We start from the raw sequence: 24004 nt of genomic DNA, 5'->3' as shown, positions 1-24004 counted from the left end.
AAATGTAAAAATTAAAATCAAATACTCAGATATAGAATCGAGGAATCGTTGCCGCCCTAGTGATATCTGGATTAAAAAGTGAAAAAAGCACTTATTTGCATACTAATAAGACAAAACATTAATTGGCCAAAAAAAAGTAATGTTTTCTGAAACATTTTTAAGTTTTGTGACTATGCAACTTGAATGTTTTATAAGCACTGTTTAATTAATAATTGGTTATTATTAATATAGCACTATATTGTTGCACGTTTAGCTTTGGTGCTGCGAGGGTTTCATAACCTAGGGTGCAAATTGACCTAACTTGTACTCAAAACTATTACCATAAAACATTTGTAAAACAGGCCTTAACACAAAGTTAAAATAAGAGGTTAACCAATGGTTAAGTGCAGCAATTCTCCAAAATAATGTTGGGGGCAAACAGTGTCTGGGAAAGGACAAACCACATTGCTTTCCACATCTGGGAATATCTGTAAAATTTGCTGTTGTATTTGACATATACAGGCTGAATAAACTGCATTCACAGGGAAGCATTAATCCACAGTCACATGGGGAGCCACACTGTAAATGAGAGGCCATATTTTAACATCTTTTTCCCACACATCCCCGACCGCAGCGAATTTATCACGTTCACGTCAAGTAGGCCTACTTTCTCTGTCATCAAAGGGAATGTCTCCGGGGACGTTGTAGCGGGAAATGTGGCTCTGACAGCGTTAGCATTCAATAGGATCCCCATTGCTACACCTTTTGATTTATAAACCCCAGCTAAAATCAGTAACCCATGGTGGGCTTGGAAAAGGGTTTCATCAAGCTCCTTCCAATTTTCACCATAAACTTGTTTTCCCTCTTGACCGCTCACCTCAGGAATGCAATTTTCTACTGATTTGAGCCGAATATTTCCTGCTGAAGAGGCAGAAGATCCCCAAAACAAAATTGAGTTGATGAGAGCGAAGATTTGATTTTGCATCAGAGCAACTCTAAAAGTGTTTTGAAAGCATTTCATTATGCCACCACAACAAGTTAAGTCCACCAATGTAAATAATGGAAGCTAAAAGGAATCAGACATAACAAAGTTAATATTTGCAAAGCATGATTAGGTTCGCCCAAGTTTTTCTGCCTTTTATCAAAGCAAGTTCATGCAGAGTTCACTATAGGGCAGCTTTCTGTCCACACATTTGTTTACTTGCCTCTGCAGGGTCTATTTTGAGTCTGAACTGTGATATCTGTGTCAACAATGTGAGTGTGAATCACTGTGAGTGCTAGCAACATAGACTGGAGTGTCAGGATTTAGTTTTTATACGTTTTATTTTCATTTTGGCCATTCAGTTTAATTAAATATATTTTTAATTGCCTGCATTAGATTTCTCAGAGCAATGTAAAACATATTATTTATCAATTATCAATATTTTTTGAGTTATAAATGGATATCTGTACTTTATTTTAATACCATTTCTGTCTAATAGTTTAATTCAATATTATTTGCTGATTCTTTGCCTTTTTTGTGTAAAATTTACTAGCAATTTCTGAATGAAAATTGTTTCTAAAAGCCAACTTACTGATCTACTATTAGAGCAGCTTTTTCTGAGGCAAAATTTGAAGACTCTCCTCCTATAGTTTTAAAGCTACAACCACCAAACTCGGATCAGATCTTCAGACCGGTCTGACTTGGTTTGGTGCATCTTTTCTAACTGATCCGACTTATGGTTTTCGTAAACTAGACTATCAGAACTACTAAAATTCCATAGACTTTTATTGAGGGGTGAAAACTTTTATATAATGCGACTTATTGTGAATTTAAGCTGTCTATTGCTATAGCACAGGTTAACAACTCCCTGCTTTGGTTGGTCTCCCAGGCTGGTTTTTGGCTGGTCTTAGATGCTCAAGCTGTCATGATCGGGGCTGTGGGTCTCCCCTCAGCCTCCTGAGGTCACTGTTCACACTGCACCTTCTGATTGCATTCACCTGTCTTTGTCATTAACACTGATTCACTCACAGCTGTTCACTATCATCTGGTCTTTAAAAACTCTCACCTTTCACTTCTGCTTCATGGTTGCATTGTCTCTAGTCCTGTTTGAATTTTGTGTTCTGAATTCCCTGACTTTGATTGTGTTCTTGATCTTGTTTATTTTTGTGTTTCAGTTTATGTTCAGTTGCGCCGTGTTGGCCTTTTGTTTGTTTGTTTATTGTTTTATTATTAAATATCCCTCTTCCTGCATTTGGACCCAGACCTCCTTCCCTAACGTGACACAAGCACAGGAGACCTGCTAAAAGACCAAGAAAGCTTAAATCGGCTACTTTGATCTTAGACTAGCTAAGACTAGACAACCAGCTTAGGCTTGTTTTAGCATTTTTTTTCTTCTTCTTTGCTACATCAGCAGATTTTAGCTGATTTCTGGCCCTTTTTCTTAACTCAATCAGTTTTTTAGCTGGTTTTATTGCTTTTTGTTAAATCCACTGGTTTTAACTGGTTCCTACTGTTTTTAACAGATATTTTGCTGAATAAGCTTGTTTTAGCAGGTTTTCTTTTTACTAAATCAGCTGATTTCAGCAGCTTTTTATTTATTACTATTGTTTATTTATAATTTTTTTTTGGCTAAATCAGTTGGTTTTAATGTTTGTCTTTTGTTTTTTGCTACAGCAGCTGTTTTTAGCTGATTTCTGGCAGATTTTTAACTCAATCAGTTTTTTTGGGGTGGTATTTTTTGCTAAGTCCACTGGTTTTAGCTAGTTTCAACTGTTTTTAACTAGATTTTTGCTAAATAAGCAGTTTTTTTTTAACTAAATCAACTGATTCTAGCAGCTTTTTAATTTTTTATTTATTAGTCTTTTATTTTATGTATTTATTGGCTAAATAAGCTGGTTTTAGCTGGTTTGAACAGTTTTTTAACTGGATTTTTGCTAAATAAGCTTCTTTTAGCAGATTTTTTTTTACTAAATCAGCTGATTTGACTTGATTTTAGCAGCTTTTTAATTTTTTATTTATTAGTCTTTTATTTTATTTATGTATTTATTGGCTAAATAAGCTGGTTTTAGCTGGTTTCAACTGTTTTTTTAACTGGGTTTTTTTTTCTGATTAAGCTTGTTTTAGCAGGTTTTTTTACTAAATCAGCTGATTTGAGTTGATTTTAGCAGCTTTTTAATTTTTTATTTATTACTATTTTATCTATGTATTTATTGGCTAAATAAGCTGGTTTTAGCTGGTTTGAACAGTTTTTTTAACTGGCTTTTTGCTAAATAAGCTTCTTTTAGCAGATCTTTTTTTACTAAATCAGCTGATTTGACTTGATTTTAGCAGCTTTTTAATTTTTAATTTATTTATGTATTTATTGGCTAAATAAGCTGGTTTTAGCTGGTTTCAACTGTGTTTTTAACTGGATTTTTTCTAAATAAGCTTGTTTTAGCAGGTTTTTTTTACTAAATCAGCTGATTTGAGTTGATTTTAGCAGCTTTTTAATTTTTTTATTATTTTATTTATGTATTTATTAGCTAAATAAGCTGGTTTTAGCCGTTTTTAATGTTTTATAACTTTTAGCTGGTTTTAACAATTTTTTTTTTTTTTTGCTACATCAGCTGTTTTTAGCTGATTTCTAGCTATTTTTGTTAAATCCACTAGTTTCAACTGTTTAACTGGATTGTTGCTAAATAAGCTTGTTTTCACCGCTTTTTTATTTTTATTTATTTATTTTTTCTTTGCTAAATCAGCTGGTCTTAGCTGGTTTCAACTTTTTTTTTTTTTTGCTATTTCAGCTGGTTTAAGCTGGTTTCAACTTGTTTGCTAGCAACACCCTAGCAACAATTCCAAGTACTCTAGCAACCACATAGCAACACTACCCCGGAACTACCCTGAGTACCGGTACTAGAAACAGGTTAGCAATGTGCAAATCATGCTAGTCCATTCCAATAACCACGTTAACAACATGCTAATCATGCTAAAACATGCTAGCAACATGATAATCAACTAGTTTAATTTTTTTAGTTAGATTTGGAGGTATAAACATTTATTTTAGTTCCAGGTAACTTTAATCTTTTGTATTAACCATACTCTGTTTTTACAGTGTATTTTAATTTGCATTTTTAATATTTACTTTAAAACATAAGCATTGCAAGTTTTTTTTCTTTGTGACTGTCTGGATCTTAAGTTAAGATTGACATCTTTTAATTACCTTCAAAAAGTAATAATAATAAAAAATGTTCAAAGTAAATCCAACAACATTTTTTTTCTTCTTTTCTTTTCTCTACAGGCTATAACTGAACAGAATAACATGTCACCAAGGCTCTCGGTGTCTTATGAACTTACGAACTGATAATACAGACTTCGGATGCATTAATAATGGTCTGGCAAAGCGTAACATCAACAAAAAAGAATCATAAGAAAGAGCGCACAATTCACCTTCTGTTTGATTTCGTCTGTGCTGAACTCTTTTCACACTTGAGAGAAATGTGAATAAAAGGGGCAAGGGTGCTCAAGATGGAGAGAGAAAAAAGCAGGTGAATAAGCAACAAGAAAAAAGAGATTTTTACTTGGTTCACAAATTACTGCCGCGACTCTTCTTACTGCACTTAGTGTCAGTCTGACTCTATACCTTACAGACGTTTTCTAACAGCAAAAACACAGTCGGCAAACATCCGTGTCATGTTTTGATGAACCAGTACAGCAATCTGTAATTTACAGCAACTTCTTCATCAACCAATGCTATAGATTATATTTTATTCATTTATTTATATAGTCAAGTTGTAATAATTTTAAATAAAATTGTCTTCACTTAATCAGCTGAGTAAATGATTTGACTCAGAACTACATAGACAATCATTTACTGCCATGACAAAGTAACTACAGTGCCTTGCAAAAGTATTCATACCCCTTCATTTTTTTATGTTTAACTGCTTTAAATTATTTTTTTCCCCACATCAATTTACACTCCATACACCATAATAATGACAAACCCAGATTTGCAAATTTTACAAATTTATTACAAATAAAACACTGAAATAAGTACATTGCATAAGTATTCATACCCTTAACTCAGTACATAGTTGAAGCACCTTTACAGCCTCAAGTCTTTTTGGGTATGATGTGACAAGCTTTGCACATCTGCATTTGGCAATTATCTGCCATTCTTTGCCTTACCTTTTCACCTCTCAAGCTCTGTCAGCTTGGATGGGGGCTGGCAGACATTTTCTAGAGTCCTAGTTGTTCCAATCATCTTCCATCATGGATAATGGAGGCTACATGCTTCTGTGAACCTTCAATGCAGCAGATTTTTTTCCGAACTCTTCCCTAGATCATTGCCTTAACGCAAGTCTGTCACTGAGCTCTACAGGCAGTTATCTTGACCTCAAGACTTGGATTTTGCTCTGATATGCATTTTCAGCTGTTAGACCTTTTCTAGAGAGGTGTGTGCCTTTCTAAATCATACTCATTGAAATGAATTTGCCACAGTTTAACTCCACTCGAAGTGTAGTAACATCTAGAAGCAATATGAATGCTCCTGAGCTAAATTTCGAGTGTCCCAGAAAAGGGTATGAATACTTATGCAACGGGATCTTTTCAGTTTTTATTTCTAATAAATTTGCAAAGTTGTTACAAACCTGTTTTGTGCTTTTTCACTATGGTGTATGAGATGTAGATTGATGTGGGGGAAAAAAAAAGTAATTTAAAGCAGTTTAACATAATGCTGCAACAAAACAAAATGTGAAAAAAATTAATACTTTTGCAAGGCACTGTACAAAAAGTTTTTGGGCAACCACTAGTGCAATTTTAATGCCCATTTGAATGCTTCTGCTGCTTTTCAGTGGATGTTTGGGATCCAAGATGCACCAGGGCATTCAGCGTGTGGACCATTCTGGACATGGCAGATCTGTCACTGGTCCATCCGAGCCACAAGCAATGGGCCCAGTAGAACAGTGTCAATCAACAAAGGGCCATGCCAGTCTCCAGACGATTGCAATCCCAAGCGCCCCCCTCCGTGCCAAGCCACGACGGCAACCGAAGCCGAGAACTGAAAGCGAAAGGCTTAGCTTTTCATCAAAGGAAAAATGCTTATCTCCCACCACAGAGACTTGAGCTGCGTCATTTCCAAACATCTGCCGCTGACCGACTAATGCTGAGAAAACTGATTTCTGATGAGCTGAAATAGCGACACAGAAATTCAATGTAAAGAGTAAAATCGAACTACTTTCTCCTCCGGGAATGAAAGTGGCACTATTTACTCAGAGATTAACGTCTGACTGGATGAAGCGCCAATCCCTTGCTGAAGTATTTTTACATTTTGCCCTTTGCAAATCGTCCGCATTCATCACAGAAGCGCAGCTTATCGCTGCATCTTCTGTCGGTGGGATTACGTTTTATTTTTACATGCTTCTCAGTCTGAACAAGAGCAAAATTTTGCTCTCCCTGAAAATCGCTTCCAGAAATCTGTGACGAGATGGAAAGATAGACAGCGGGTGAGTCAGAGATACAGACAATGACTCAATGAGCAGCAGAGAGCTGATCATTTATTTATAAATGGCTTACCACTGAGACTGCAGTGGATTGCTGGTATAATAGGAGGCCTTGTGGACGTACGTAAGAGACTTGCATGAGTGGCACACTTGGGAGAATGAGGTAAGCTGTGGACGTTTTTCTTTAAGTTGTCCTCTATGCAATAAAAGAAAACTTATAGGCCTAATTATATTTTAGAATGTCTGTTATCAACTAAAAGAGAACAAAGGAACTCGAGCGGAGAAAAAAATACAACTCGTCCTATGTTAGGTAAGCTGTGTAATGGCAAGGGGTAATTTAGGTTAATTTTAGCTGTAGGACAAAATAGCCAAGGCATTTTAACCAAAACCCTTATTTTGTGGAAAAAGATGATCAAAATCAGAGAATAATAACGATTGTAGCATGAAAGAAGATTACAGCTAGTTTTTGAGGGCTACAGTTGTCATAAAATAGTAGGAAGTGTAGAGGACCTTGCTTTGCATGATTTCTCAGACTGGTGTGATCTTGATCCACTCTTCTTCCACAGTTTGGAAACGGTAGTGGGTTTCTTTGTCTTCCAGGATTTTCCAGAGATTTTCAATTGGGTTTAGATCAGGTGTCTGGGCCGGCCATTTCATTTTGTGAATGTTCTTAGCATTATGCATTTAATCATCTGCCATTCTTTGCCTCACCTTTTCACCTCTCAAGCTCTGTCAGCTTGGATGGGGGCTGGAAGACATTTTCTAGAGTCCTAGTTGTTCCAATCGTCTTCCATTATTGATAATGGAGGCTACATGCTTCTGTGAACCTTCAATGCAGCAGATTTTTTTCTGAACTCTTCTCTAGATCATTGCCTTAACGCAAGTCTGTCACTGAGCTCTACAGGCAGATATCTTGACCTCAGGACTTGGTTTTTGCTCTGATATGCACTTTCAGCTGTTAGACCTTTTCTGAGAGGTGTGTGCCTTTCTAAACCATACTCATTCAAATGAATTTGCCACAGTTTAACTCCACTCCATGTGTGGTAACATCTAGAAGCAATATGAATGTTCCTGAGCTAAATTTCGAGTGTCCCAGAAAAGGGTATGAATACTTATGCAACGGGATCTTTTCAGTTTTTTTATTTCTAATAAATTTGCAAAGCTGTTACAAACCTGTTTTGTGCTTTGCCATTATGGTGTATGAGACGTAGATTGATGTGGGAAAAAAGTAATTTAAAGCAGTTTAACATAATGCTGCAACAAAACAATATGTGGAAAAAATGAAGGGGTATGAATACTTTTGCAAGGCACTGTACCTGTAGTGTAAGTACCTAGTAGTATAGACAAAACCAACAGTTTTCTTTTAGCCAAACCCATTTCAAACAAGGTTATCTTATCATATTATTGTTACCTTATAGGCTCAATAATACATCCATTCCAGACATAGAAGGTGCTCTTTGAATTTAAAAACAACCAAACATGTTAGAAGTACACACACATACATTTAAATTCCTTTAAAAATAAATTATAATACGAATAAATATGTACATGTGTAGTTTTGTGCATGTTCATTTTGTAGTAGGCTAACTTCGAATTAATAATATTAGTCAATATTAACAATATTCTTAATTTACTTTGATCATCTATGCCTACACGAATCATGCTTATACTTTTAAGTTTATTTACAGATTAATTAATTTATACCTTGAGTAAGTAAAATATTTTGTATGGTTTTCATAGCACAAATTGATTTTATGCAATCGCTTGGACATCTAGGACACAAAAGCAACTTTTTCCACCTTTGACCATAAGAAGTCATTAGTGTACAACGTGTTAAAAAGCTTCGAGTAATGAACGTTTTTTTTTTTACGATACAGTTGAGGGGAACACTTCGGTGCCTCGCAAAGCTTCATTTTCCCATCATTACAAAAAAATGGAAAAAAATGTATGTGACCTTTCTTCTTTTTCTCCCAAAGACAAACCCCAGCTGGCTGGCCATCGGTCCCTTTATCTGTGTCAGACTTAACTTTCTTTGTAGTCGTTTTCTAGATATTGCCGAAAATAGGGTTTGAGGAAGTGACGTCGCCTGCGTCTGCACGGCTTAGGCTAGAAGGGATACAGCTCTGGCATCTGGGCATGCGCACATCAATCTAACGTTATAACATTTCGTTTCATCTCGTTTTCGTCAACGAAAATGAAGAGACATTTTAGCACAGTTTTTATTTTGTAAACCACATTTAGTCACGTTTTTATTCGTCAACGATATTGCATTATACATTTAATTATAGTCATCGTCACATGACCAGCATTTTTGTTTCGTCTCGTCTCATTTTTGTCACGTGATAAAGGTTCAACTCTTGTCTATCTATACATTTTACTGGCTTACACTTAACTAACATTGAAAAAAAGCACATGATTTACACCTGTATAAGAACTAGTGTGTAACTCCTAACAGATTGTAAGTGAAAATTTTCATCAGAATAACAAAGCATTTTTTCTTTATTTTGTAGTTGTAGTCATGTAAGGACAACAGAATCTGGCTGAAGTATTTATAACCAGCCAAATAGACACAGAACTATAGCTGACTTGGGGAAGGCTGACAGTGAGAGGGCTATCAAAGTATGTTTGCAAACTGGTTACATACCAAGCTTGATTGAAGAAAGAAAATACAAAGAAAAACACCAAAATATAAAGCCTTTCATCTTGGAAAGGCAGACTAAACAAAGTCAAAGAATGACATTGTTTTGAATGAGGAAGCTTCAATCCTCTTTGCTTCGCCCAAACACGACTTCTGTTAATTAGCCTGTGGTTATTTATTGCCAATACGCAAAATAACGCACAGAGGATTAACCAGTCATGCTTCAAATGAGGGGTAGAGCTCTAATTAATAAACGCTAAGCGGCCTTAAATCCTGAAATATAATCAATACTTCTGAGGGCAGCAAATTTGCCAAACGTTCCAGCTTCTGCACATGACCTTGAAAGCAAAGGGCCAATATTTTGTAAACAGAAAGAAGGAAAAAGTAGATGTGTCTTGACTCAAATACATTTAGTTTGATTTGAGGCAGATGCTAACAGTGACATGCTCTGAACCTTTGTTTTTTTTTTCTTTTTTAAAAACACTTTTTTTTTGCTTCCAATCAGTTTTATGGTACATTACAAGTCTTTGAAGATATTTGGTAGTTTTACATAAGAAACATACCAAAGGTATCTGTAAGTGTTCTGTAAGACAGGATATTGCAGAGACTTTCAATGGGGAATCAGGAATCAATCTGGAATTGCTTGCCAGTTCTGAAATGGCAAGCAATTCCAGCTGCAGTGCTGAACCCATTACGCATTGAGAGTCTCTGCATTACCCTGTCTTTTAGAGCATTTACAAGGAGGAAGTAGATGTGTCGCAACTCAAATACATTTAAGTTGAACCCTAAACTTTTATTTTGCTTCAAATCACAGTTTTATGTTACATTACAAGTCTTTTGAAGATATTTGGTAGCTCTACGTGAGAAACATACCAAAATTTAAGTCATAGCATTCACATACTGGTTTCAGTAAATATTCAGTTATTTCAGTAAATAATGTCTTAAATATTGGTGAAATATCGGTTTATCTGTTAAAGTTATTTTGGTAAATAATGACGGAAATATCGGTGAAATATCGGTTTATCTGTTAAAGTTATTTTGGTAAATAATGACATAAATATCGGTGAAATATTGGTTTATCTGTTAAAGTTATTTTGGTAAATAATGACGTAAATATCGGTGAAATATCGGTTTATCTGTTAAAGTTATTTTGGTAAATAATGACGTAAATATCGGTGAAATATCGGTTTATCTGTTAAAGTTATTTTGGTAAATAATGATGTAAATATCGGTTTATCTGTGAAAGTTATGTCAGTAAATAATGACTAAATATTGCTGAAATATCAGTTTATCTGTGAAAGTTATGTCAGTAAATAATGACTAAATATTGGTGGAACATAGGTTTATCGGTGAAAGGTTTTCTGTAAATAATGACTTAAATATCAATGAAATATTAGTTAATCTGTTATTCAGTAAATGTCCTAAATATCGATTTATTGTGAAAGTTATTTCAGTAAATAATGGCTGAAATATCGGTTTATCGGTGAAGGTCATCAGACTTTTTCCTGCAATTCTTTGTTTATACAGCATTTGACAATTCAGACTTTAAGTTTTTTAGACAAACAGAATTGCTATATATATATATAAGTATATTAAATCAAATTGTGATTAAAAAAATCAGAATTGCAAAATGTTAACTTGCAATTGTGAGTTATAAATGTGGAAAAAAAAAGACTGACTTGTGAAATAAAAAATTTGCAATGACTTTTTTGTAATGTTTTACTGCATGAAAAAAAAAACTGAAGATGTAAATAATTTAGATGTAAACTCAGGGTAATGCAGACACTCTCTATGGGGAATCAGTTCAGCACTACAGCTGGAATTGCTTGCCAGTTCAATTGCAAGCAATTCCAGCTGCAATTCAGGTTTTCTGTAAATAATGACTTAAATATCAATGAAATATTAGTTTATCTGTTATTCAGTAAATGTCCTAAATATCGATTTATTGTGAAAGTTATTTCAGTAAATAATGGCTGAAATATCGGTTTATCGGTGAAGGTCATCAGACTTTTTCCTGCAATTCTTTGTTTATACAGCATTTGACAATTCAGACTTTAAGTTTTTTAGACAAACAGAATTGCTATATATATATATATAAGTATATTAAATCAAATTGTGATTAAAAAAATCAGAATTGCAAAATGTTAACTTGCAATTGTGAGTTATAAATGTGGAAAAAAAAAGACTGACTTGTGAAATAAAAAATTTGCAATGACTTTTTTGTAATGTTTTACTGCATGAAAAAAAACTGAAGATGTAAATAATTTAGATGTAAACTCAGAGTAATGCAGACACTCTCTATGGGGAATCAGTTCAGCACTACAGCTGGAATTGCTTGCCAGTTCAATTGCAAGCAATTCCAGCTGCAATTCAGGTTTTCTGTAAATAATGACTTAAATAGCAATGAAATATCAGTTTATCTGTGAAAGTTATTTTAGTAAATAATGTCTTAAATAGCAGTTTTTCTGTGAAAGTTATTTCAGTAAATAATACCTTAAATATCGGTGAAATATCGGTTTATCAGTGAAGGCTATCAGACCTTTTTCATGCAATTCTTTGTTTATACAGCATTTGACAATTCAGACTTTGTTTTTTTAGAACAGAATTGCAATATTTAAAAATAAATAAAATAGTTTATTAAATCAAATCAAATTGTGATTAAAAAATCAGGATTGCGAAATGTTAACTTCCAATCGTGAGTTATAAACGTGGAATAAAAGGCTGACTTGTGAAATAAAAATTTGCAATTACCGTTTTGTAATGTTTAATTGCATAAAAAGATAAGATGTAAATAATTCAGAAGATGTTAACTCAGAATTGTGAGAAAAATCTAAATGGTGTCTTTTTTTTTGTACTTTTTCAAAATTCTATTGAAATTTATATTCATAGCTTATTTTCTTTTTTTCATTTGAATTATTATAAACTCATTTATTGGGTATAGGATTATAATTGAGAAAAGTATGTCTCTGTGTTGTCTTGATACCTAATCAGGTGACCATGTCATGTGATAAATTGATTGTTTAAATGGATTCTGAGTGTGTTTGCAAACTGACACCCTGATGAAGGCAAGTTAGCCGCAACACGTCGGTGCATGTTAGATGTTTTTAATTGTAAAGCCATGTGAATAAAGGCTTTTTATTCTTACTAAGAAGATTTTTGAGTGCCTTGGTTTGAGTTTTTTTTAAAGATTTGTAAAGATTCCCGTGACCAAAGAGCACCGATTCAAAGACTTCACACCCCAGCAGCGTCTTGCATACTTTTGGATTCATGTATTGAGGGTGTCTATTATGATTCTGATGTAAATTCAGAATTGCAAAATATAAATAAATAAATAATATATAATTTTTAATATTTATTTTAAAAAGTCTTTTGAAGCTTTACATGAGAAACATACCAAAATTCAAGTCAAAACACTCAAATACTGGTGCATCAAAAACCAGTTAAACATGCAAATGCGGCACAGGCCGTGGACTGTAATTGGCTTTCTGAATAAAACATTTATTGGAATCTCATTGACAAGACTCGCATCCGTCCCCTCCAGGGAAGCAGGAACATAAAGGGCTGGAAATTAGGTGATGGGCCACAGCGGGACTCTGTTTGACCATGTGGCCTGATGTTTGGCCGCCGTTTTAATGCCGCCACTTCAATGAGTTTTGAAAAAATAACCTAAATACCTTATTTTTATTGGTTGAGAGCGTTTCATATCTTTTTACACAGCAGTGGGGATGGGGATGGTAAGTAATTTAATTCCTTTATGGCGTATTTGGTTCGGCGTGTTGGAGAAAAGAGCGAATAACAAATTAGAAATGAGTGTCTGAGGGCGAATAACACAAATGTTTACAAATAATTCAGTTCAATAGCTTCTCAGTGGAGTTGTTGTTTCACACTAAACAAACTAGAGACATAAGAGTAGATATTAAAGACAATTAAAGTAAAATCTTTACATTTGTTTTGTCAAATTACAAGAAAGCAACTGATACCAATAGTAATAAGAATTTTTTAGTGACTTTAATGAGGATTTACAACATAAATTCCTTTTTTTTGTATTTGTACATACATTTTTAATGCAAAAAAACAAAAACAAATTCACCTTAAAGTGACTTAATTCAAAATAAAATGCCTTAAAAAATAATAAATGTCTTGTATTTTCAAATCAAATTGTGTACCAGCTCTAGGAGAAGAAAAAAATATATATAAATAAGTAAAATAATAAAAAGAAAACATTATCCTTCAGGTTCTTGAAGATAAAAAAAGTATTTAAAATTTACTTTGCATAACTTAAGGGCTTGCATGTGGTCTTTGTAAGCAATTCTGACTTAGAACTTAAAGATCATGTGTTAAAAATAAAAGTTTAAAGAGGTTCAAATCTACTAAAACTAAAATCAATGTCTAAAGATCTCCCTGATAGTACAGACCTTGTGGTTCACCCTTATTGATTCAAAAGACAAGAACAGCAGATCAAACCCAAGAACGAGAACAAGAACTGCCTTGAACGATGACTTGTGTGAATTTCACACATTTGGATCATGAAAACTATGTAAATGAAAGCTATTGAGTGGGCACTGAGTTTTCTTTTGTTTTAAAATTAGATGGAAATGATGAATGCACATCCTGATAGACAAGGTTTGACATTTACGTTGAACTTTGTTGATCTTGATTTGTATTACAGTATATAATGGACTTCAAATTCTGCACTTCACAGCTAATCTTTGATCTTTATGCCTTTTTAACAGGGCACTTCAAGACCTTTACAACATTTTACCACCGCTGTCCCTGACGAATTTCATATCAGATGCAATCCCAAGCAGGCATCATCCAGATATGTAAATATATGCTACATATTCATAGGAGCAGCAACTCCTATATAGATTCATATTTAAAGGAATAGCTCAGCCAAAAAAAGAAAAGAAAAAAGAAAATTTGCTTATTTACTCACCCTAATGTCTTTCCAAACCACTATGACTTTCTTTACTTTGTGCAACAGTTGCTCTTTTCATAATTACACTGCAAACTGAAGTTTTCACATTTTAAAAGCAGCATAAATGTGGGTCCCTTATGATGTTTATGGTACATTTCAAGCCTTTGGAAGCCATTATAGCTAAAATATATTGCTGTCCCACCTATTTAAATGTATTAATTAATTAATTAAATTAAATGTGATACTGAGTCACATTTGAATGATTGACTAACAACAATTAACAGTTGGAGAAGATTTTCAGTAAATAATGACATAATATCAATGAAAGATCGGTTTATCTGTGAAAGATACTTCAGTAAATAATAACTTAAATATCTGAAATATCGGTTTATCTGTGAAAGATATTTCAGTAAATAATGTCTTAAATATCGGTTTATCTGTTAAAGTTATTTTGGTAAATATTTGTGAAATATCGGTTTATCTGTGAAAGTTATTTTGGTAAATAACGACAAATAACGGTGAAACATTAATTTATCGTTGAAAGTTATTTCAGTAAATGTCTTAAATATCACTTTATCAGTGAAAGTTATTTTGGTAAAAAAAATGACAAATATCGGTGAAACATTGGTTTATCTGAGAAAGTTTTTTTTCTGTAAATAATGACTTAAATATCTGTGAAATATCAGTTTATTTGTGGAAGTTATTTTGGTAAATATGATGTAAATATCGGTGTAACATTCATTTATCATTGAAAGTTATTTCAGTAAATAATGGCTTAAATATGAATGAAATTTCAGTTTATCTGGGAAAGTTTTTTCTGTAAATAATGATTTAAATATCTGAAATGTCAGTTTATTTGTGGAAGTTATTTCAATAAATAATGACTTAAATATTGGTGAAATATCCGTTTATCTGTGAAGTTATTTTGGTAAATATGACGTAAATATCAGTGTAACATTCATTTATCATTGAAAGTTATTTCAGTGAATAATGGCTTAAATATTAATGAAATTTCAGTTTAACTGGGAAAGTTTTTTCTGTAAATAATGATTTAAATATCAGTTTATTTGTGAAAGTTATTTCAGTAAATAATGTCTTAACACTGAAATATCAGTTTATCTGTGAAACTTATTTTGGTAAATACTGGTGAAATATCAATTTATCTGTGAAACTTATTTTGGTAAATAATGACTTAAATATTTGTGAAATATCGGTTTATCTGTCAAAGTTATTTTGGTAAATAACGACATAAATAATGGTGAAACATTAATTTATCGTTGAAAGTTATTTCAGTAAATAATGTCTTAACACTGAAATATCGGTTTATCTGTCAAAGTTATTTTGGTAAATAATGATGTAAATATCGGTGAAACATTAATTTATCGTTGAAAGTTATTTCAGTAAATAATGTCTTAACACTGAAATATCGGTTTATCTGTCAAAGTTATTTCAGTAAATAATGTTTTAAATATCACTTTATCAGTGAAAGTTATTTTGGTAAAAAAATGACAAATATCGGTGAAAACATTGGTTTATCTGGGAAAGTTTTTCCTGTAAATAATAACTTAAATATCTGAAATATCAGTTTATTTGTGAAAGTTTTTTTGGTAAATAATGTCTTAACACTGAAACTCGCATTTGCGAGAAAGTTTTTATCCTGCAATTCTGATTTTATTTCTGGCATTTCTGGTTAAAATGTAAATTTTAAGGGACAATAAAGTCAGAATTGTGAGATATAAACAATTGTGAGGAAAAAAATAAGCATTTGCAAGATATAACATTGCATTTGCGAGAAAAAAGTCAGAATGGCCAAATAAAAACAGCCTTTTTCTTGCAAATGTATGTTTATATCTTGCAATACTGACTTAACGCACAACTGCAAGTTTAAACCTCACAGTACTGAGAAAAGTGTTACAATTGTGAGTTTGTTTCATGCAATTCTGAAAAAAGGTCAGAAATGTGAGCTAGAAAGTTGCAATAACCTTCTTTTCTTTTCTGTGGCAGAAATGGGCTTCTATAGAAAAGAGCAACTCTTAAAGAATAAATAAAAAATAAATAAAATAGTCATACTGGTTTGGAACATTATGACGGTGCATAAATGATGGCCAAGTTGTCATTTTTGGAAGAATTAGTCATTTTATTTAAATTTATTCAAAGTCTCCTCTCGCTTTGTTTGGGTCAAAAGTGTCTCGAACGTGAACATTCAATTTAAAGAGTCTGGAATAAATAAGAATAAACATAAAAATAAGGTTTAATGGAAAAGTGACAACAGAAATCCGAACTAAATGCCATGTCAACTCAGCTAGCTTCCCATTCTATGCAAAAAAAGAAAAACATTTCTCTGTTGAAAAGGTGAGACCTTTTGAAAGTAATGCCGGGTCACGAAATGAAAAAGCAACACGGGAGAGAGCAGAAAGCCACCTAATTTGTGACGCTCCGAGAGGGTACCGGTTTTATCTGCCGCGATTTTGCGCGTCTCGGCAGCTACGACGCTCATTAAAATCAGAAGAGGATGAGGGGGCATGAGAGATTGACAAGCAGAACAGATTTCTCCCTTTCATCTGCTTTAGCATTTGCCAAATTCAGTTGAAGGAGGAAAATGACATGAAAAATAGCAAAATTGCTGAACACAAACAGGGATTCAGTCGTAGGCTCTTTAATTGGGTCCTCGGGGGAACATTCCGGCTACAAAATCCGGGATTTCGGGGTGTTTATTACAGGATGTTGAGACTCCAACGGGCTGACAGAATATTAAGTAAAAGGGTTTGATAAGGGTGAGAAAAACAGAGCGGGTGGACGAGGAACACAACAGCTGCTTGTCAGTCAGGGTTTTGGCACGATTGTGTCAGTGGAGATGAACGTTTCTAATTAGGGAGAAATAGCTCAGTCCGCTTTAGTGAGAGAGCCTCAAAGAAAAAAGAATGAGAATGAGAAAAAAGGCTTTACTGCCCTCTGGAGTTCACTTAAAACGTTATAGGCAGCTGGCCAGTAGTGATGGCTGTGAGAGAGCTGGAGGAAGCTCAGTTGCCACCCCCTCCAGCTGCTGAAGTAGTTGTTCCAGTGCTGCTCAGTGCTGTTTTGCCTTTGTGCCGTTGGCCGCCACGCCGTCGACCGCTTCCACCAGACTTCAACTGAAAGAGACCGTGAAAACCAATTGTTTAGATGCAATCATTGGTGGATATTACAGTTTAGGGGAATTTTATATTTGTATCCCCCCATCCCACTTTCTCTTGGTTTAGAAATTTGGATTTATTATTATTGAAGTTATTTATACATTTTTATTTCAAACTAAAATTGAAAATACTACATTGCCCAAGAATACTAAAACAATACTTAAGGCAGCTGTCACAATTTGCATTTTTGTCAGTTTTTGGTCAAATCATGTTCATTTCTAATAAATAAAAAAAAAAGTAAATTTAGGGGAAAAAAGAATGAAGTCTAAATATTCTGAGAATAAAGGCAATTGTTTTCTTTATTCTTCAAACATTGACTTTATTCTTGTAGTTTCTACTTTATTCTCAAAATATTTGACTGGTAATTTTGAATTTATTCTCAAAATATTATAACTTTTATCTCATAATTTCGACTTTATTCTGGAAATCATTGACTTTATTCTCGTAATTTCAATTTTTTTCTCGTAATTTCAACTATTCTCAAAACATTTCAACTTTGTTCTCGTATTTTTACTACCATTCTCATAATTAGACTTTATTCTGGTAATTTTGACTTTATTCTCGAAATATTTTCACTTTATTATTGTATTTCTACAACTATTCTCATAATTAGACATTATTCTAGTAATTATAACTTTATTCTTGAAATATTTCGGTTATACTTGTGATTTTGACTTTGTCAAAATATTTTTACTTTATTCTTGTATTTCCGCAAATATTCTCTTAATTAGACTATATTCCAGTAACTTTATTCTCAAAATATTTGACTTTACTCTTCTAATTTCAACTATTTTCGCGCAATTTCGACTTTTCAACTATTCTTCTCATAATAAGACTTTATTTCTCATAATTTCGACTTTATTCTCGAAATATTCTTCTTTATTCTGGTAATTTTGAATTTATTCTTAAAATATTTTGACTTTATTCTTGTCATTTTTACTTATTCTCAAAATATTATAATTTATATCTTGTAATTTCGACTTTATTCTTGAAATCAACTTTATTCTGGTAATTTCCATTTTTTCTCGTAATTTCGACTTTATTGTCATAATTTCAACTATTCTCAAAACATTTCGACTTTATTCTCAAAATATTTTGACTTTATTCTTGAAATATTCTCCTTTTTTCTCGTAATTTCGACTTTATTTTTGAAATATTTTAGTTATACTCGTAATTTTGACTTTATTGTCATAATTTCAACTATTCTCAAAATATTTTGACTTTATTCTTGAAATATTCTCCTTTTTTCTTGTAATTTCAACTTCATTCTCAAAATATTTAAACTATTCTCATAATTTCAATTTAGTCATAATATTTTGACTTTATTCTTGTATTTCTGACTATTCTCACTATTTTGACTTTATTCTCAAAATATTTTGACTTTATTCTCAACATATTTCAACCATTTTCATAATTTTGACTTTATTCTCAAAATAGTTTGACTTTATTTTCATAATTTTGACTTTATTCTCAATTTTACGACTTTAATCTCATAATTTCGACTTTATACGTGAAATATTCAACTTTATTCTTAGAATTTCTACATTATTCTAGTCATTTTGACTATTCTCAAAATATTTTGACTTATTTTCAAAATATTATGATTTATTCTCATAATTTCAACTTTATTCTTGAAATATTTAGACTATTCTCGTAATTTTGACTTTGTCAAAATATTTTGACACTAATTTTGTATATCTATGACTTCTCATAATTTTGACTTTATTCTCATAATTTCGACTCTATTCTTGTATTTTCACTTTATTTCCGAATTATTTTGACTTTGTCTAAATATTTTGATACTATTTTTGTATTGCTATGACTTTATTCTCATACTTTTTATTTTATTCTCACAATATTTTACTTTATTCTCATAATTTTGCCTTTTTTTTAATATTATGACTTTAATCTCGTAATCTCGTAATTTTGTAGTTTTCATTTTGTTTTTGTTTTCTTTTTTTACGTGGCACTGAAATGCCGTCATAATAGCTCAAGCTGACTGAGCAAAATATCAACAGATTCTGTACATAAACCTGTAATTTAACATCTCAATAATAGTTAACAAAGACAACTTTAGTATATGAACACTACTTAAAAAAACAAACCCAGAACATGGTCTGCAGTGACCATTAATGGAAAAATCACTTAACCTTTAAGTCTAAATGAAAGAGTTGCGTGCTTTTCAGAGGTGATTTGTCTCATTCAAATACTGTTCAGGAAATAAATCAGCCGAATTAATTACATTAAGACTCTAATGTCTTTCATAGTCACGAAAGTAATGCTGTTAATACCTCTGCGAGTTACACTACAGCAAATTACAATTTTAAGAAGCTTAAAGAGTTTGACCTTAATGTGCCTTAAAACTGGTTTACCTTCACTTCACACTGCTTTCTTGTCCTTTTAACTTTTTATTTATTTATTTATTTTTTCTCTTTGTTTCAGTCTTTACAAAGTGTGTCCTCGTCCCCTGCTGGCTGCGGTACTGAGCCACAGACAGAAGAGAAAAGGACGTTTTTGCTGTGTTGGGGATGAAAAGTGTCGAGAAATTTCAAGGGCTGTAAGTTTCCGTGAATGTTTGGAGATGAATATTATATTCAGCCCAAGGGAAACGTTTCAAAAATGAAAATGTGAAGCAGAAAAAGAGCATATAAGGAACAATATGGAAAAGTATGGGAGTTTAGCCAAAAATGAAAATTACCCCATGATTTACTCACCCTCAAGCCATCCTAGGTTTATATGCCTTTATTCTTTCAGATGAATACAATCAAAATTATAATAAAAAATGTCCTGGCTCTTCCAAACTTTATAATGGCAGTGAATGGGTCGTGATATTTTGAAAGCTAATAAAGTGCATCCATCCATCATAAAAAGTGCTTCATATGGCTACGGGGGCTTAATAAAGGCCTTCTGGAGTTTTAAATATGGATATTTTTCTTACACAAATGCATCAATTCACTTAGAAGACATTTATTAACCCCCCAAAGCGGTATGGAGTACTTTTTATGATGGATGAATGCAGTTTATTGGACTTCAAAATCTCAACAGCCATTCACTGCCATTATAAAGCTTGGAAGAGCCAGGACGTTTTTACATATAACTCAGTTTGCATTCATTTGAAAGAAGAAAGTCATATACATCTAGGATGGCTTGAGGGTGAGAAAATCATGGGGTAATTTTCATTTTTGGGTCAACTATCTCTTTAATACCAAGCGTAATATGAAAATTACAGATTATATTATTGTTGTTTCTCTCACCAGTTGTCCCATTTGAGGGCTTCCTCCCATCTGTGTGGTTTCCTCACTGGCGGTTGAAGAGCCCTCCACCTGTGACGAGGTTTTCTTGGTAGACTGCATCTTGGCCTGAGGCTTGCTTTGAAGCAGCTGTCATACAAGCGAACACAACAGACAGGAGTTTCAGAACGAAATGCATCGCCAGTTTTATGACTCATGCTGGAAGGTAACAAATCTCTTTATATACTTTATTGGCTGACATTATGAAAAACGCATGATTGACGTCTCTAAAGTAAAATTGATCACGCATACCAATTTCCAGGTGGAGGAATATCAAGAAACCTGTCAAAATGTCATATTACACCCCGAAATAAAAACAGAAATTAATATATACATATGGGCCATTCTACAGAATATGTACAAAGTCAGAGCTGGAAACATCTTGAAACTTTTTTCCAAAACATTTGTATATATGCAAATTGTACAATATCCAAGGTATACATTTCTAGTTATTGTGCAGTTAATTCACATATTGTATTTTCAGAATGTTTTGGAATATTTGTTATCTTCCCAAATTGTCACTACCGAAACACAGTAATATATAATTCAATTAGAAGGGTTATACTCACCTATTAAGATTTTGCTTACATCTATGTTGTAAAAAAAAAAAAAATTATATATATATATTTATTTTATATGGCATGTCCAAAATTATTCATACCCAATTACAGCAATCAAATGCTTCCTAGAACTGCTGACCAGCTGTCTCCACTGGTATTTTTGCTCATTCATCTTTAGCGATGAGCTCCAACTCTTTCAGGTTGGAGGGTCTCCTTGTCAGGACTTCGTCACCACTTTGGCTGTGTGTTTTGGGTTGTTGTCGTGCTGAAATGTCCACTGGTGCCCAAGGCCAAGTTTCTCTGCAGACTGCCTGATGTTGTTGTTGAGAATTTTGATGTATTGCTCCTTTTTCATGGTGCCGTTTACTGTGATTAGGTTCCCTGGTCCACCGGCTGAAAACAGCCCCAAAACATTAGGTTCCCAGCACCATGTTTGACAGTGGAGATGGTGTTCTTAGGGTTGAAGGCTTCTCCTTTTTTATGCCAAATGAAGGCTACATCATTGTGGCCAAACAATTCAATTTTTGTTTCATCTGACCATAAAATAGAAGACCAGAAGTCTTCTTCTTTGTCCAGATGAGCATTTGCAAAGGCCCAGTGGTGTGCAGTGTCTGTTGGACTGTCTGCCTTGAGATGCTGCCACCAGCAGAGCCCAGATTCATCAGGATGGCCTTGGTGGTGATCCTTGGATTCTTTTTTCCCTCTCTCACTATCCTCCTGGCCAGCACAGGTGTCACTTTTGGATTCCGACCACGTCCTCTGAGATTTTTCACAGTGCGGAATGTCTTGTATTTTTTAATAATACTTTGCACTGTAGCCACTGGAACTTCAGAACATTTAGATATGGTCTTATAGCCCTTTCCTGACTTGTGAGCAGCTACAATGCGCAGCCGCAGGTCCTCAGTGAGCTCCTTTGTCTTAGCCATGACTGTCCACAAACCAACAGCAGAGAGCTTCTGTTTTTCACCTGTTGAGTTGATTAAAACAGCTGTTCCCAATGAATCAGGGTAATTAGGATGCTTTAGAACTGCTTAGACTATTTGGAATGGCATAGAACTTTGGATTTTCCCATAGACTGTGACAGTTTGCAAAGGGTATGAATAATTTTGGGCGTGCCACTTTTTGTTCAAATGTAAATAAAAGCTGAGAAATATTTTTTTTCCACAATGATGCCTCTTGTACATCGTCTTATTATCTTTTAGGAGAAGCCTGTGTCATTTCCGGTCCAAAAAAAACTTGCTGGTTAAATAAAAGTAACTTTAAGTCAGAATTTGCCAGGGGTATGAATAATTTCGGGCTTGACTGTATATTTTTTGCTATTTTATTAACTTTTTTTAAGAGGTACATCAATGACAATTATGTTTTTAACATTATTTCAAGTGTCATTTTTGAGATTTGTATTTTGAATCCAATTTTTCTTTGTAAAAGGCAAAAGGTTGATCCTACTGATTTCAAAGTTAAGGATTCATTAGTTTGAATGCACATTGAACCAAAAACATAACATCACAAAAACAATCATAACATCTTAGTTAATAGTTCAGTATACTTTATTTTTGACAAAGCAACCCATGTTTCGGTAGTGACACCACATTTTCGGTAGTGAAAGTATGTTTTGGTAGCGACCACATCACATTACAAAAAATACAAATTTTGTTTATTTCCCTCAAATATGAAGATTATGTGTTTTTTTTTGACCGAAACAATGATGACATAACACTTAAAAAAAAATCAATGTCACTACCGAAACTTCACCAAATGTTTTGGTCGTGACTGTTTCGGTAGTGACAATTTTAGATACTTTTGAACCTAGCTCAAAGATGCTAATCAGCACATGGTTAGCTAGCACCGTTCTGAACAGTTAAACACATATAAAAACTAAATTTTACGGAATAACTCCCAAATAAAGTGTGCTTAATAGCATAAAAAGGTGTTTCAATACCCAATAAATGATGATTTTAAATATATTAAGCTTCCTAATATTTTCACTATTATTGGTGGTTTCAATAGATAACAGAAGGATCTTAGTAAACATCTAATGTATTTTAAATTACCTTTAATGCATGTTGTTTAAACACAATCTTTATTATTATTTATGTAAAATGTATTTATGTGTCAAGGGTGAAATGTGACCTCGACATGTTTTTTAGTGAAATTCTTCCGATTAAACAATTTTGTACACTCTGTTTGTGACTGTATGACCACTGACCTTAGTGATGGTGCCCACGGCCTTGGTCCGGCCCTCTCTGAAAACAAGTCTCTGGTCCGTGTGAAGGTACTCTGGGGTTTTGATGAAGCGAAAATGTACGGTGGCTTTGTCCCCAGTGCGTAAACAGTCTTTGTTCATGTCGATGATGGTGGCCGTCTGTCTGATACTGCCACAGTGAACTATGATACAGAGAAACTCATGACAAAGTGCCAAACAGACACAATATCTATTTAGATGCAATTTCTATTTAAATATTTAATATAATTTTCTTACCTCTTTATTGATATTAGAAGCCAATATTGGAAGCACATAATATAAGAGTTTATTTTTCCCAAAATCAAAATGTGAATTCATGTCTTTATGTTAAATATATTACATTTAATTAAGGTAAAACAGTGTAGATTTATTATATATTTTAAATATAATATAGGTTATAAACAATATTATAAAACATAAAATAAAAATGTAAAAATATAGTAAACTGCCAAAATGTTTGTATGCTGTGTAACATTAAATCTTAGACATTTTTAAAAACTTCATTAAAACGCCAGCGATTTTTTCCCAATACAAACAGTCGTTAAAATTTTTTGATACGCAATTTCATAAAGGTAAAACTGTAAACTTATGATATTAGTTACAATATAAAATAAGTGTAAAAATTATCTGTCAAAATGAGTATTCTCTGTATCTGACAAAATGCTGATATATATCGTAAATGGTTGATATATATATAAATTATAAATAAATGTATCAATTAATATAATTTATTTGTATAAAAATG

General features: G+C 33.0%; 1 protein-coding gene across 1 annotated transcript; it reads right to left on the bottom strand.

The window, feature by feature from the left end:
- Positions 1–12553: 12553 nt before the first annotated feature.
- Positions 12554–23400, bottom strand: gtpbp1l (GTP binding protein 1, like). The gene is made up of 3 exons (XM_073844113.1): positions 23224–23400; positions 20422–20547; positions 12554–17125 (listed from the first exon to the last, which is right to left on the bottom strand). The coding sequence occupies exons 1-3, from the start codon at positions 23359–23361 to the stop codon at positions 17015–17017; spliced, it is 375 nt and encodes a 124-aa protein (XP_073700214.1). The 5' UTR covers positions 23362–23400; the 3' UTR covers positions 12554–17014.
- Positions 23401–24004: the final 604 nt, after the last annotated feature.

This window comes from Garra rufa, chromosome 7 (assembly GCF_049309525.1).
Source record: "Garra rufa chromosome 7, GarRuf1.0, whole genome shotgun sequence".
NCBI classification, from domain to species: Eukaryota; Metazoa; Chordata; class Actinopteri; order Cypriniformes; family Cyprinidae; genus Garra; species Garra rufa.
The sequence above is the reverse complement of the archived record's forward strand: the minus strand, read 5'-3'. Positions and strand labels throughout refer to the sequence as shown.

Coding starts and splice junctions, on each gene's coding strand:
- gtpbp1l (XM_073844113.1), bottom strand. CDS start 23,361: ATGAACAAAGACTGTTTACGCACTGGGGACAAAGCCACCGTACATTTT. Junction 20,548..23,223: donor CCGTGGGCACCATCACTAAG/GTCAGTGGTCAT, acceptor CTTGTATGACAG/CTGCTTCAAAGCAAGCCTCA. Junction 17,126..20,421: donor GCCCTCAAATGGGACAACTG/GTGAGAGAAACA, acceptor GGTCTCTTTCAG/TTGAAGTCTGGTGGAAGCGG.